The sequence below is a fragment of the Apteryx mantelli genome, chromosome 13, assembly GCF_036417845.1.
Source record: "Apteryx mantelli isolate bAptMan1 chromosome 13, bAptMan1.hap1, whole genome shotgun sequence".
In the NCBI taxonomy this organism is placed as follows: domain Eukaryota; kingdom Metazoa; phylum Chordata; class Aves; order Apterygiformes; family Apterygidae; genus Apteryx; species Apteryx mantelli.
Window position 1 is genome coordinate 12,521,670 of NC_089990.1, and position 14,439 is coordinate 12,536,108.

At 34.0% G+C, this 14,439-nt stretch overlaps 1 protein-coding gene across 1 annotated transcript in view; it reads right to left on the bottom strand.

Annotated features, from left to right (window-relative positions):
• Positions 1-8,659: 8,659 nt before the first annotated feature.
• Positions 8,660-14,439, bottom strand: part of LOC106487552 (connector enhancer of kinase suppressor of ras 2-like) — a 243,618-nt gene continuing 237,838 nt past the window's right edge. Inside the window, 5 exon segments of the mRNA XM_067303896.1 lie at positions 8,660-9,011; positions 9,407-9,606; positions 9,959-10,463; positions 11,917-12,020; positions 12,750-12,820. Coding sequence (XP_067159997.1) covers positions 8,796-9,011; positions 9,407-9,606; positions 9,959-10,463; positions 11,917-12,020; positions 12,750-12,820 — 1,096 coding nt within the window. The 3' untranslated portion in view covers positions 8,660-8,795.

The window sequence follows — 14,439 nt, forward strand, 5'->3', positions numbered from 1 at the left end:
GTGTCTTAACAGGAATAAAATCAACATCCAAACACTAAGAATGAATTTCACTAAATAAATACAATTCTTGAGGAACAATGTAAAACAGCAGCTCTGTTCTGATACCTTCTAAATCACTGCTCAGTTATCTTTATCTAATTACGCACTTACTAAGTGCATGCCATTTAAAAGTACAGTTTATAGGGTCCTAGGTAGTATGACCTCTTAATATTGCCTTTAGAGACACAAAGATTCTTGTAGTGGTCTTTGATGTAATGAATCGACGTCTCAGTCGTACATTTTCTTCTTACTTATAGATGATGTTCTCTCCCTAACATCAGTGCCAGAATTTAAGATCACAAGTCCTAAATATCCACATTTTAAAACATGAAAGGGAGAGAAAAACTCATGTAAACTGTATTTACATTGACCAAGAAAATGACTAGAAGAATTATCTGAAGGGTTATTCATGTTAAAAAAAAAAAAAAAAAGGAAGATACAGTCAATACTATTCAGAGCATTGGTTGCATCAGGTGGTTATAGCTTTACATATGCCTATTTCAAATCCAGGACTGAAGCTTGAATTTTATTAATCTTAATTATAGTTATTAGAGAACACAACCACAAAAAAAGACACAAGCACAAAATTTAAGTGCAGATAATTCAGTTTATTGAAGTCCAAATTTACAACTGAAGTTTACAACTTTTTCCCCAAAACAAAAGCTTTGTTTGAATTTAGGAAGAATAAATGTTCTTTTTAATAATGTACAGACTATCTTTTAAATAAGTTAATATCTTTGAAAAAAGAGCAATATGTTCCTTTTTTAATGTTGCAGTGCAACTTACAACTTACACGTCTGTGCAATGTACCATGAGGTATATGCCCAGTGAGCAACACACAGTGAAGTTTTCCATTCATAAATTTTCATTGTAGACACACAAAAAGTTAACAAGTTAATCTGTGATAGAAAAAATGCAGCCAGTTACAGTAATTCACACAGAACTCATCTGAAAAGAGGAAAAAAGAAACCTAACATTCACTGCCTATATAAACTATTGGATCATCTCTCAACATAGACAAGTATAAAATTAAAAATACTGTCATGAAACTGAAGAAATACTGTATTATCCAGGGGTTGAAACCTAGTTTTACCTGTATTAATCTACAGCAGTTAATTTTCTATCTCTGTAGCATAAATGAGCTGAGGGACTTTACTACAGTATCTGTGTAGTACCTGCTCATGAAAGGGCTTAAAGAAAGATGGTAATTATATAAAGTTTCAGAATATTCATGAACTATGATATAACTCAGACATTTTCCCTGGCATAGACAGATAGTTTACTATTACCTCTCAGTTCATCTCACAGCTGATTAGATAAACAAGGCTGAAACATGGAAGATTTACTAATATTTGAAGCTTTGAGACTTCAAACTTCTTTTCAAGATGGCTCTTACTAAAATATTTATTTTTCTTAATGACAGAAAACATATTTTAGAAAGAATCAACCACAACAAAACTCTGTGATAAATAACAGTTCTGCCTCTAATACATATATACATACTGCTTGTAAACAAAAAATGCCCACGAGTCATGGAGTCTCCATGATTTTTATACAAGGCGCTATAGATTTTTTTATTATTGAAAACAGTCCTAGTGAAAGTTTGGTTTATATCCTCCTATTGCTACAGAAATAGTAAGAATGTTTATATTTACAAAGAAACAAAGACCATGGAGACCCCATAGCATTATTTGCTAAAGATTTTAAGTTAGTGGGGTTTTCAAAATACACATTGTGAGCACGTTCAGATTTAATTAACAGTACAGGTTGAACACCAGCAGTATGACACTCCAGTGCTTTGGTATTTCAACCCCTGAATATACAAAGACATTACTACAGCCTACTTCACAGTTTAATGCAAGTAAAGTGCAAGCCATAGTACAAGGGTGTCATACATTTTCATACATGTAAGCATTATCTAAAAAAGGCTCTCTATACAAGTTTTATTAGCTACTTTAGTAAACTAGACAGAAGTCACCTATGGCCCAGCAATTAATGGTCTTACAAGGATATTTTCTTTGTAATACAGTATGTGTCAAATGTAAAAAGTTTATTAATACTAGTGCACTTCTCTTGTATCCTAACCTGCTTTTTAGATTCTTAAGTTGAAATCCTTGTTTCTCAGTAAAACAGAAGTCTTAACTGGTAACAGGGTCTCACTGTTATTTTGGCCAGTGAACAAGATTTGTTGATTAAGACATACTTGTTTTGTGGTTGTTAGTGAAAAAAATGCAATAGAGCTAGTATGTATAATGTGGTAACCTTATTTAATCTGCAGCATTCAGACATATGCATTTACAGTTAGTAAAAAGATCCTTATTGACACCCTCAGCAATGCCTGAGAATGAGTAATATTCTAGAAATGTGAGGACAGAAGCTAGTGGGCATTTCTGGTCAAATGATATAATTGTCCACATATTTCATCATTTATACAACATTGCTTTCTTTCAAATACTGCTCATACAGTGGCATTAATGCATTCAGCACAGCCCCTATTTGTCACATCTAGTGCTTGTATGTATCTGAATAAAAGCAAACAAGTTACCTTTGTCTCCTCAAGATTGGCCTGCATTAGGCATGAATACATTTTTTTTTTCCTGAAGATAATGACAGGCAGTAGCTTTTTAAAGTTTTTTATACTTTTATTAAGTCTAGGTCACAGTAGTATATCAGCTATCTTAAAAACTGATAAAATCTTAATATTTATTTTAATCCTTCTTCTAAATATAGAAGTATGGTATAAACTGTAACATGTAGAAAGTAAGCTTCGTTAAAAAATGCTTCTTCATCTATTAGTTATATCAAGAATAGAGAATCGGTTGCCTGCACATTAGCGAATGGAACTGATCAGAATTAAAGTACTATGTTTATGTATTATGGGGTTTAAGGAAATAGTTTTTTTAAAATCAACTGACAAAATAAGACTTGATTTTAAGTAACAATGTATTTTTCATTTATCATCTGATAGTATGGCTCAGGTTTGATTTTTAGATACATATCAAGTTAAAACCCATTGAGAGCCTCAGTCACACAGTGTAAATTCATCTGGGAATAAAGCAGAGGGGGAACCTAGCTTGCCTGAAAATGCTACTCTGAACCTTAGCTTTAATGAGGAAAATATTCTAGAAGGAAAAGAACTTTATGTTACTTAATATAAATGAATTAGCTAATATTGCTCTTTAAATCTTTCCTGTTATTATCCGTTTTTTTGTACTACAGGTAAATAAACATCATTTGGCAATACGGAACAGAGCTTTTCTCTAAGGAGATTATAAGCTCAGTGGTCTAAGGCATGTGGTATGTGGAAAGTTTGCTACAAACCTACACTTCAAAACACAAAGGCATTACTATGACCTGTGCCACTCTGGTCTTCCCTAGAAATGCCCAATTTCCCTATTTTGAAAACTAAGCCAAAATAAATTATCCCTTATGAGCCAAACTTACCACATATTTCTCTAACATTATACTACTGGAACTTGGGTGTACTATAAACAGTATTTTCAGGGCAGAGGCCCAATTATACAAAAGGAGCTATGCTTCTTGAGGAATTTTTCCAGGACTAGGTCCACAAATGCTAGCCCAAGTCTCTATGGAGAGATAAGATTTGCTTATGCTAGTAGATTGGTGTTTAGACTGTAATTAAAACTGTGTGTTAGACATCATTCATATTATAGTTGAGGGAAGATGATTGGCATAGTAGATCAATGCCTGGGGCTTAAGTTTTGTTGATCAGTTGTGCTGCATCCTGCCTTAGTCCAGTGTCCTGTCAAGACCAAAGGCTGTTTTAAATGACCTACTTCTAAAACTCTTGGCCTAACCACATGAAGAGTTTATCCAAACCACCGCAGCAGTATCAGAAAATAGCTCAGTCTGGCAGAGCTGTGCAACCTCAAGGGGCCAGCAGCCAAGATTTACCAGGATGAGAAGAGCCCCCAGATATATCATGCTGGTCATAAGTACCACCAGGTTTTAGTGGAGAAGAATGTTTTTATTACTTTGGAAGACAGGTGAGACTACGTGATGAAGAATATGAGCAATAGCGTATGTGTGGGCTTAAGTCTGATTTATATTACTTAAGAGAGAGAAGAGATATAAGAATTTTCTTTATTCTCCTCAGATTTAAGTTAAGCAATTTATACCAAAGTCTTCATTTTTCTGTCAAAAGTTTGGTGTCTATCCTATTAACAGTCCAAGTGAAATCTTCTAAAAGTCAACAGTAAAACTCTACAAATTTTAGTGAGACTGAACAATTCCCAGAGCCTCTGTAAAGTAACCTCTTCAAAGCTACCTTTATCATCACTCACAGAACTTTGAATCAAAGAACCTTTATTTTGGCCTGAAAAGCTGTAATTGCTGAGGACAGTAAGAATAAAGCTAATTTGCCATGTATAGCTATCAATTCCATGTAACACTTTGGTATTTGTGAAATTTCACTTTCATATCTGCACCACATTTCTAGCTTAAATGACAGTAGTCCAGATCTGAACTGATCATATTCAGAATTCCCTGCTTGGAAAAGAGATCACATCTCATCTTCCAAAGATCTTCTGAGAGCAAATGATCAGTCTTTCCTTACAGTGTTAAAGCATAATGCAGTTCAAGAAGTGCTCATGATCTGTTTGAGAAAGTAGGACTGTATCAGAAGTTGACAAAACAGTAGCACTGTTTTTGCCAATGAAGTGAAACAACCTACTCTAATTACTGCGAGGGCAAATGTAACCCTACATGTGCTGTTGCAGGGTATGGACCCAATATTTTTACTACCTTATTGGTATTATAGAATTTAGACGTACAAACTGGTAAGAACTTCTTCTCCCTTTGATTATTTCTTGTTCCTATAAATTAGACTAAGTTCAGAAATATTGTTATTTAAGACATATGAAAACGAAAAAATCTAAGATCTCTCAGGAAGTGCTAAGATAGCTACTAAGACAGTTCTCAAAGATCAAAGAACTGAATTCAATGAACACAGAAGGATTAAAAAAGGGAGGGGAATCAGTAGTTTAGGGGAAGCATGAAATCAGTTATATTAAATATATAAAAAAAGCCAGCAACAAAAAGACTATGTTTGTGGAGTCACAGGGGAAGTCTACTGATTGAGTGATCGATGATTGATTTTTCTGCAGTTAAAAATCTACCTAGCAGGAATTCTGAATAAAGACACTAAGTTAGGTAACCTTCATAAGATCTGAATAAATAAAACACATCCAAACACTCTCTCTGTATAATTGCATATTATTAAGAACCATCTTTTATCTAAGCGTTCAGGCAGGTAATCTATCACACTAATAATGTATTGTGTTAGTGCTGTTCATTTCCTTTGATGAACTCAACAGCAAACAAAATTCTTTTCTCACCTAAAAATGTGTGACCACAACCACCAGAATAATTTCAGCTGCACTGTACAGTGTATCAGAGCACCTTTTGGTCCAGGAGAATTTGATTTTTTTTTTTTTAGTATGTAAGCAGGATCTGTTGCACAAATTTTAAATACAGTATCTGTATCAGACTTGGCATTCCAGTTATTTCAAAGATCACAGAACTCCAAACAATATGTGCTACTCTGACTTTGCATATTAGTTTCTATAGTATAGTTTCATTATTATTAGTATCCAGCTACAGCAAGAAGAAACTCAGGTGGGGATGAAAGGGCTATAATATAGAGTTGAGTATGTATGCAAGAAGTATGTCAAAATTCTTGTGAAATGACTTTGTTTTCAATATGCTGACTCACATTTGTGAAACAAAATCTTTGTGCTGCTTACTTTAAAAATATGATTTTGCTTGCTCTAAGATCTAAGCAATGTTAGACAAATCCTTCAAACTTCTATCCTAGTTAATCTTAACTCCATTATAGAAAATTTCGCTAGGGTATCTCAATTCACCTTATGACTATCTTAAATAATTTATCTTGAATATTCATAATAAATCTTACCATATTTGATGAGAACTATTCATCAAGAACAGAATAAAGACTCATGATTCTCAGAATTTCAGAATGACACTGAAAGATTTTAAAGAAAATCTGACCAAAAGCCATTATGATCTTTCAACTTGAGGAAGGATTTTTGTGTTATCTCATCTACTCAATATTTCAAAAATATCTTTTAATTTTAGTGAACAATGAGAAATGAAAATTGAGATTCACTCTTTTTTACTGTTTTATTAACTGTTTTACTATTTGTATTATTTTTGAGAAAGGCATGTTCCTAACTATGTTTTTTTCTCTGTTATTTTAAGCTGTATCTCTACTTACTGTTACAGAAGAGAAACAATTTGATTAATTGTTTACTAATGACTTCACTGAATATATTCTGTGGTCAGTTGTCATTTCTGTCTTTGAGTTACGATACAAAGGCTTTTGAAAGCTATTTTAAAATCTGTTTATTATGAAAGCATAGACCATGTTATGGGTTTGAAACAAAATGCATGTTTAAATTTCTTTATGAATATGAAAAATTCAACCCATTTAACTGATTCTGTGACCATTATCACTGCTTGCACTTACAGTATGAATTAGTTTCTAAACAGCTTATATAATTTACCCTATTGCTTGCTTCACTACATAGTATTTTTCCCACATTATATGAAGGATAGTATTAAAATAGTGAAATTATATAATTTTTAGAGATCTGATAGGAACAACAGCTGGAACGAAAGAGTTCTCTGTTAATGCTTCTGCTGTTCAGTTGCACACTAAAATGTTGAGAGAGTAAATACAATTAGATTGAGTTTTTACTTTTTGCATGAATAATGCAACTCTGATTTTGATGAAACCTGCAATGGCAAACTATTGTTCTCTATTTCCTGTATTTTATCACTTCAGGTACTTAAACAGAGGCTTAAGTGCATGCTTAATTTCAAGCAAACCATGTACAACAGGATCCTGCTCCTCTGAAGTCACTGGAGTTTTGCTCTTCATTTCAATACTGCTGTAGCAGGCCAAATATGCCTTCATCTTTCATGTTCTATGCAAATGTTATTATGAATTTGTTGCAACAATGCTATGACTCAGGTGCTAGTGAGATGCAAAGAACTCAAAACAACTGCCAGTAATACTTTCCTATTAATAATATCTTGGAATTATTTCAGATTATTGGTTGTTTAATCACTGCATCCATTGGGGTTCAAATAAATGCCAGTGCAAACGAGAATACAAACCAAATCTGAGTTGTGTTTCTTCAGCTGCTTTGTGCAGACTGTACTAAGGAAACAGGATATGTTCACCTAATTCTGGCTTTGTGAATAATTAAATCTCTTCCTGGATACTAGTACCTCTTTGAGACATAATTTTTTCCCACATTATATTGAATTGTATAAATTTTACAATTCTTGACATATGAAAGACAGTAAGATTAATGTTGTGAAAATGTTTCAGTGAATACTTGTGTTAATTTGTAAGTGAAATGACTTCAACTGTATCCACATCCCCTTTGTTCTGCTTTCTAGAAATATTCTAGCAAGCATATGTGCTCAGGGGAAATTACAAATATGTGTTTGAAATTTATGTTCAGGAATATTCAGAATGACTGATTTTTTTCAGGAATACAAGTATGTACTCCAAAATCTGATTCTTAGAAATCATTCTCATCCAGGCAAGGAAGAGAAATACACTACCTGACTTGTGTGTCTTCTCAAAGCCAATCAGTACAGATTGGTTTTCAAATACTGTATTGAATAACTTCCACCCACTTGCTAATGGGCTACCTACAGTCAAAAATTATTGCCATGCATTATATAATTCTGAATAATTTACTCAGCTCTAGATGTCAGTCTATTACAGAATTTATTTGCTAAGTTCAGGATTTTTTTTCTTTTACTTAATTCTCAGCTTTGAAGAATGAGAACTTTTTTGAATTTTGTGACTCACAGGCTTGTGTCACTTGAATTCACAGTGAAGAAACTATGAAAACCTGCAGTAGCTACCATATTCAGCGCAGATGTTTTTTTTTTTCACCATGAAATACTTCAGATGATATTAAAATCAGTTTAAGTTGCAGCATTAGCGAACAACCAACATTGTTCTACTCATATCTTTTCTTCTGTGCCACACCTGCTTGCTTATAGTCATTCATGTTAAAGGCAGGCACATTATTTTACAAACACAGTATCTAAATGGCATGTACAGTATGCCCATAGGGCCAGATTGGGATCTGTTTGCTAGATGTACAGTGTACATTTTAAGGCACACTATAGGGATCGAGTTTACATTTTGATAACTCTGTCCTTTATTTGCAAAGATGGTCACTATCTGGAAATGTTGCAAAAATAAATGTTCATCTCTAAGAGTGGCCAATGCATTTATGTTTTCATTTTATATTTTTCTCAAGAAAGATGTGTGAAAATGTGAATTTTAGGGCATTTTAAAAGAAAATTTCAACTACCATGTTACATTTTATATACATAGATATGTTTATATATATATATATCTAAATATATAAAATGATTGTAGGAGCTCATACTCTAAGCTTAGCTTTAGTACAGTACTTTAAATATACTGGAATTAATTTTCAGTTACACTTCTGCACTGCTTCTTTCTAATGCAGAGCTTGATACGAACATCGGTCGATCATAGCAAACAAAAAATTCAGAAAGAATATTATTGTCTTATCATGCAATGTAGTAGGCATCCTGTGGTGCTATTCTCTTATCCAACCTATTTACAATACTGCTGAGTACATAATTTATAAATATTACAGTGTTTGTCTTATTGGATTTTTCATGGCACCCAGCAATTATTCATGATACTAGTCCTGTCACACGTGAGTTTCAATGAATGAATGTGTATGTGTCAGCATTGGTGCTGAGGTTGCAAGTTCAGAGGCTCCATTTTGTGATTTCAGAGCAGCACTGTACTCACAAATGTCCAGGAAAAACTCATAGTTCTTTAGTTTCCAATCTTTAAACTTCTTTGACGTTAAGTTGGGATCATCCAGAAGGCTGTTGATAACTGTGAGGTCCCCTTCCTTCGCCTATCAAATTCCAGAAAGACACAGCACATGTCAAAGTCAAATTTATGCCACATTTTGTACTTAGGCATTTTATGCCTTCTTTCATTTTAACACAAAGTGCTAGGGAAACTACTACTGACACTTAAATCTTTTACCTACATTTGGGAACTATTACAGCTTAAGCTGTTTGACAGTTCAGTCCTCAGCACTTTCAGCAACACTCCCAAAAAGAGCCGCAAATACTGCTAAATTTCTTTTTTGTTTTTTAGCCAGAACATATTTGCTTTTCAGTATTGTTACTTTCTTTGGAACTTAATTCTTAGCTACAAAGAAAGTCCCATCTCTGGAAACCATTAAGAAATTATACTTTTGTAAGTTCACATCGTTCATATACAAAACTAATAATAAAACCTTACTTTTAAAGTGCTCTTGAGAACTCTGATGTGATGAAGCTTTTCGTTGATAACCGGATCATTACACCTCTTTACAAAAGACTTGCGGAACTCCTGCTTGGTGGAAGGACGCTGCTCTCCAAAAGCTGATAAGCTAGCTTGCTCCAGAGACTTGTATAGCTCTTGCAAACCATCTGTATTCTCTCCAATCTCATTTTTGTTTTCTGAAAGAAAATAAATAAATAAATAAATAAATAACCCCCAAACAAATCCAACAATTCAGACAGAACAAGACGTCTCTAAAAATATCAAGGAATACTGCAAATTAGTATATAGAATAACCATCTAACAGAGTCTTCCAATTTTCAATTTGATAAAACAAGAACAGTCTGATCAGCAGCCAAGTTGTACTTTTAGCATTACATCCAGGCATTTTAAATACAAATTCCAGTATAGTGACTGATGCACCTGCCAAAATATAACAGTTCAATCACAAAAGCCCTGCTGAGAATAATGGTAATATTACTACAGCTTTCTATGGCAGTAAAGGGGGTCACAGTCTCTCCAAAAGCTTACCTTCTGTACAGAAACTATTATGCCTTCTAATAAGAACTTTCTCTTCTGTCTTTTCTTCTGTTACTTCCACGGACTTTATACACCCCTTAACCCGGACATCTCTATTTCGTGGAAGGCTTTGACTACGTTGCTTCTGTGGCCTATGAGAACTATGTCCTCTTTGACATTCCGCCAAAGGGAAAGGCCCATCCCGTTCATGATTATGACGTCTTTGAACTGGTAATGTTGCTTGTCTTCGTTTCTCTGGTGACATTCCAGGCCGGCCACTCATGTATTCTGTATCAGGAGGAACAGTCTGAAGAAAATGGAGCCCTGAACTGGTTAATGGGGTCTCTATCAGATCCTGCCATGAACGTCTTTCTCGGTAGGGAGGTCTGCATCCTGATGAGTGTGTGCTCCCTGCTGCATCTTGTCGAGAATCCTCAGCAGAAGAATGAGAATAAGTTGATTCACTTGAAAAGTGCCGACCATGTTTGGGTTCAGGGAATGGACTTGAAGAATTCACCTGAAAAGAAACAAAAGCATCCGACTATAAGACATTATTTTGAACACACCCAAGAAAATCATTGTTTGTGTAGAACACTATATGATACATACTGATAAAATGGACTGATATGTGTGTTTTGATATGTCATAATATAAACCTCTCTTAAACAAAACATAACTACCAGTGCGATCTTCTGTCTAAGTGCTATATTTCAACCACTCCCTATTGTTTTGCACATTCTCTGCCCATGAGCAACTCCTGCTGGAAACAGTGCTGGGAACACTGGTACAGGTTTTCTAAGACCTATGCAGCTTAAACTCAGTCCAGCAGTGTGTTCTGAACACATGAAAGCCCCAAAAGAAACCATAAATGGTTTTCCTTTCTTTTTAAGAGGACAAATATTTCAGCTGAACAGAAAAGAAATACTTCAGCATCCAGGAAGATTTTTGATTTTTGCGGGACTGCTGAACTTATCAAATCATTTTAATTAAATTCTGCTGGGTCCGTGTATCATTTTAACTCAAAAACAAAGAGAAAGGCAAAAAAAGTGAAAAAACAGAAAGGGAGGGTCTTAACCTGTATCCCAGTTGATAAAACAGCATCACATGGGTGAAAATCAGTCTGAACTTCACCCATGTGATGCTGTTGTCTCAGTCACTCTTTCTTTGGTTCTGGCTGTGTGAGGATCATGTCATTCACGCTGAAGAAAAATCTGAAAGAAAAATAGAGAACAGTCCTATCTGTGCTTAGAAACATAGATTAATTATCACAGTCTATGTTCTGTATATTAGAAATGTTCTTATCTGTTACTAGAGCCTGTTCATATACAAAATAGTGGGTTTTTTCTCCCAGTTATCAAAGCTTGTCCATACACAATATACCAGAAGTATTTTTATCATCTACTTAACATCTTATGACACTGTTATAGAAAATACTATAACTACAATGTTATTTTATACAAAGCTTCATTTTGTAAAAAAAAACTTACCTCTGAAGAGATGTTCTTAAAAAAAAAAAAAAGTTCATACTAAAACATGATTATTGTGTGAATGTGATCTGATCTTAATTTCCAGTATCCAATATTCATACTTGAAATACAGCCTCAGTTAATACAAACTAGTCTCAGTTAATACAAACTATCCCATTCACCACTTTCTTTTCATACTCTGCAGTGAAGTCAACATTTGAATTCTCTCTCTGTACTGGATGTAGTTTTCCATATCCTACAAAAAATTGTAATAGTTACACTCTGGTGAGATAGCTGTGCAAGGAGGCATTTGCCTCCCCTGTCTTTATAATGGCTTATTTTGGAAACATTCAGTTCTTACTTTGTGAGAAACAGCAGTACTTCATTCTTAAAGTGAACTCCGTCTCTGTTCTGCCTTTAATATTCCCAAACAAGAAAAATGCAAATCAAGGCACACACAAATTTTTTGGTGACCTAGTATCAAACGTAGTATTTATGACTCACTGAGGGTGTTCGATGGTAGATGTCACACAGTGTTGAAGAGCCTTCCTGCTTCAGCGTTAGAGAGCCATCAACATCATCCTGGTCGCTTTCACTCCAGTAATCTGCTAACGAAGAATTCCAGGTTTCACCAGTGGGTTTACTCACAAGAAAGCCTATGCACCATTTTCAAAATATCATTAGCATGCAAAGGTAACCATTTCACAGTCACCTAGGTGACAGTCACTAAGGAACAGACTTCTGAAAATGTCTGGTACCTAAAGACGCACAGATACATAGAAGAGCTTTCAAATATTTTATGATAAGCGTTACAGAAAGCAGGTTAGGCATCTAATTCCCACTATACATAAAAACCAGTTCTGGCCAAAGACTTTCAAAGGAAAATTTTCTTGCAAATGCCAAAGTAGAACTGGGCTAAATATTTAGTTCAACTGTCATCAGATAACAGGTTCTACCACGGATAGTGGAGAAAACATCTGTCACCTGAGCTCAGAAGATGCTGAGCTCAGTGACTGTAACATCTTGAATTACTCTAAGGCGATGAGCAAATCTGATGGCTCTGATTTGGGAGATCATACCTCAGTCTTAACCCAACATTCTGTTTATCATTTGTGTTAAATGTTTCTTCAAGTTATTATTCTAGATTTTATTATCTCTGCTGATGGCACTATTAAATATAGTTCTTAAAGGATACGCATTCTCATGAAACTGATGTTTTAAAAGACACGGCACATATGTTAATAAAGTCAATTACGATACATCCAGCCTTGTTCAAATAATGAATAGATGTGTATACTCTTGCTCTCCTCTCCTAATTATACTGTCAGAAGCATTACCTTCATCTGGATGAATATCCTTGTCATCAGGTGTGTAACCAATTGCTGCGAGGCCCAGACGATTCATCCATCTAACAGAGTAATAAACAAATGAGGAAGAGGGATACTTAAAAGGAACATCTAATATAAATGTGAGGACATACATATTCTAATATAGAAAAGTCAGAGAGAACGGTTGGTCCAAAAAAAAACTGAGTATTGTTTAGGCTGTGAAAAATCATGATTCAGATGTATTCAGTGGTTAATAATTTCAACTAAGTGGAAGATATTCCAGTTTATATACAGTCCAAATGTGGATTCCTATCCACATCTCCTGAAGCATGTTTGCATAGTGGACTATCAGTCTTTCTGCATTTTATTCTGCTGCCTAAAAAACTGAAGAATCACAGTATCAATCTTTCCTATGTCACAAAGAAAATGTGAAACATACAAGCTAACATGTTAATTTTAGCAATGATTTTATATGGGACTTTTAGCAGAATATACCGTGTAGAACAGAGAATTCTCAATTTTGTCTCCACCTTAAATAGAATCAAAGCCTCTCTAAGCTGCATGTACAAAATGTTTGTGTGGAATTATTTCCAGAGACTGCGCAAAAGAGCATATTGCATTTATTCTGAATGCCATTTCTATTAATTTCAAGGCATTTCCTGAAAATACTAGTAAAATACTATAAAAAGAAATACAACGATGGTCATAATTGTATAAAAACCTGTACTAGGAAATAAATTGTATTAAATTTGTATACTCAGAAAGCTAAAATAGACTATGACATTATGCCACTGATTTAGTTAGTCAAGATTGATGATACTGGTATTATAAATTTTAATGTTTGTAGATATGGGATTTCAACATTCTTATTCTTTTTTAATACAAAACCTTAGGTTTCTAAAACAAGACTTGGTAAATTTAAAGTGCTTCAATATTTGCATTTCACATCAGATGTTCTAGTTTCTTACTTTGTTGTAACATAAATTAGTTGGTTCCAAATTATGACTCTTTTTTTCATTAGCAGACTATTAGAGTTTATTTTGGGGAAAGTTCCATTGGAGTTTTTCTTTACTTAAGATTACCGGCTTCTTATACAATATATAATTGAAAGATAGGAAAAAAAAACAAATGAACAGATTGAAAGTAAAGTCACTTTCTAAAAATAATGCTCAGTAAAAGGAAATTTATCAAGAATCAGCTGATTTTCATCAACAAGGAAACATAAGTAAAGAAAAAAGCCCTATTAATAGAAATCTGTTATGACTGGGATGTATTCTTAACTATTCCCTTACTCAGACCCAACAATTATTTACAATGTCAGTAATTTCCTAGTATATTGAATGTGTTCTCTAGAAGCAGCTATTTTGTTTTTAACACTGCAACATAAAATTGGTTAACAATTTTATTCTTGGCTGATGAATTATATCATGACAAAAACACCTTTTAAAGGCTTCTTATGGGAGACATCAGTAAACAATACATACTGTACCATAAGGACAATTTTTGTGCAGATTAAAAGACGTAAATTAATCAGTATAATTCTTTCCCACTTTTACTAGAACAAAATAAGCTTCTAAGGACCTATGTGAAGATATCATTTGTCAAATGGCATAGTATATGAAAGATAGTATATAACGCGAAGAGGCAGAAAATGAATGAAAAGTCAACTCTGCTAAAAATAGATATAGCTCAGCGTGTA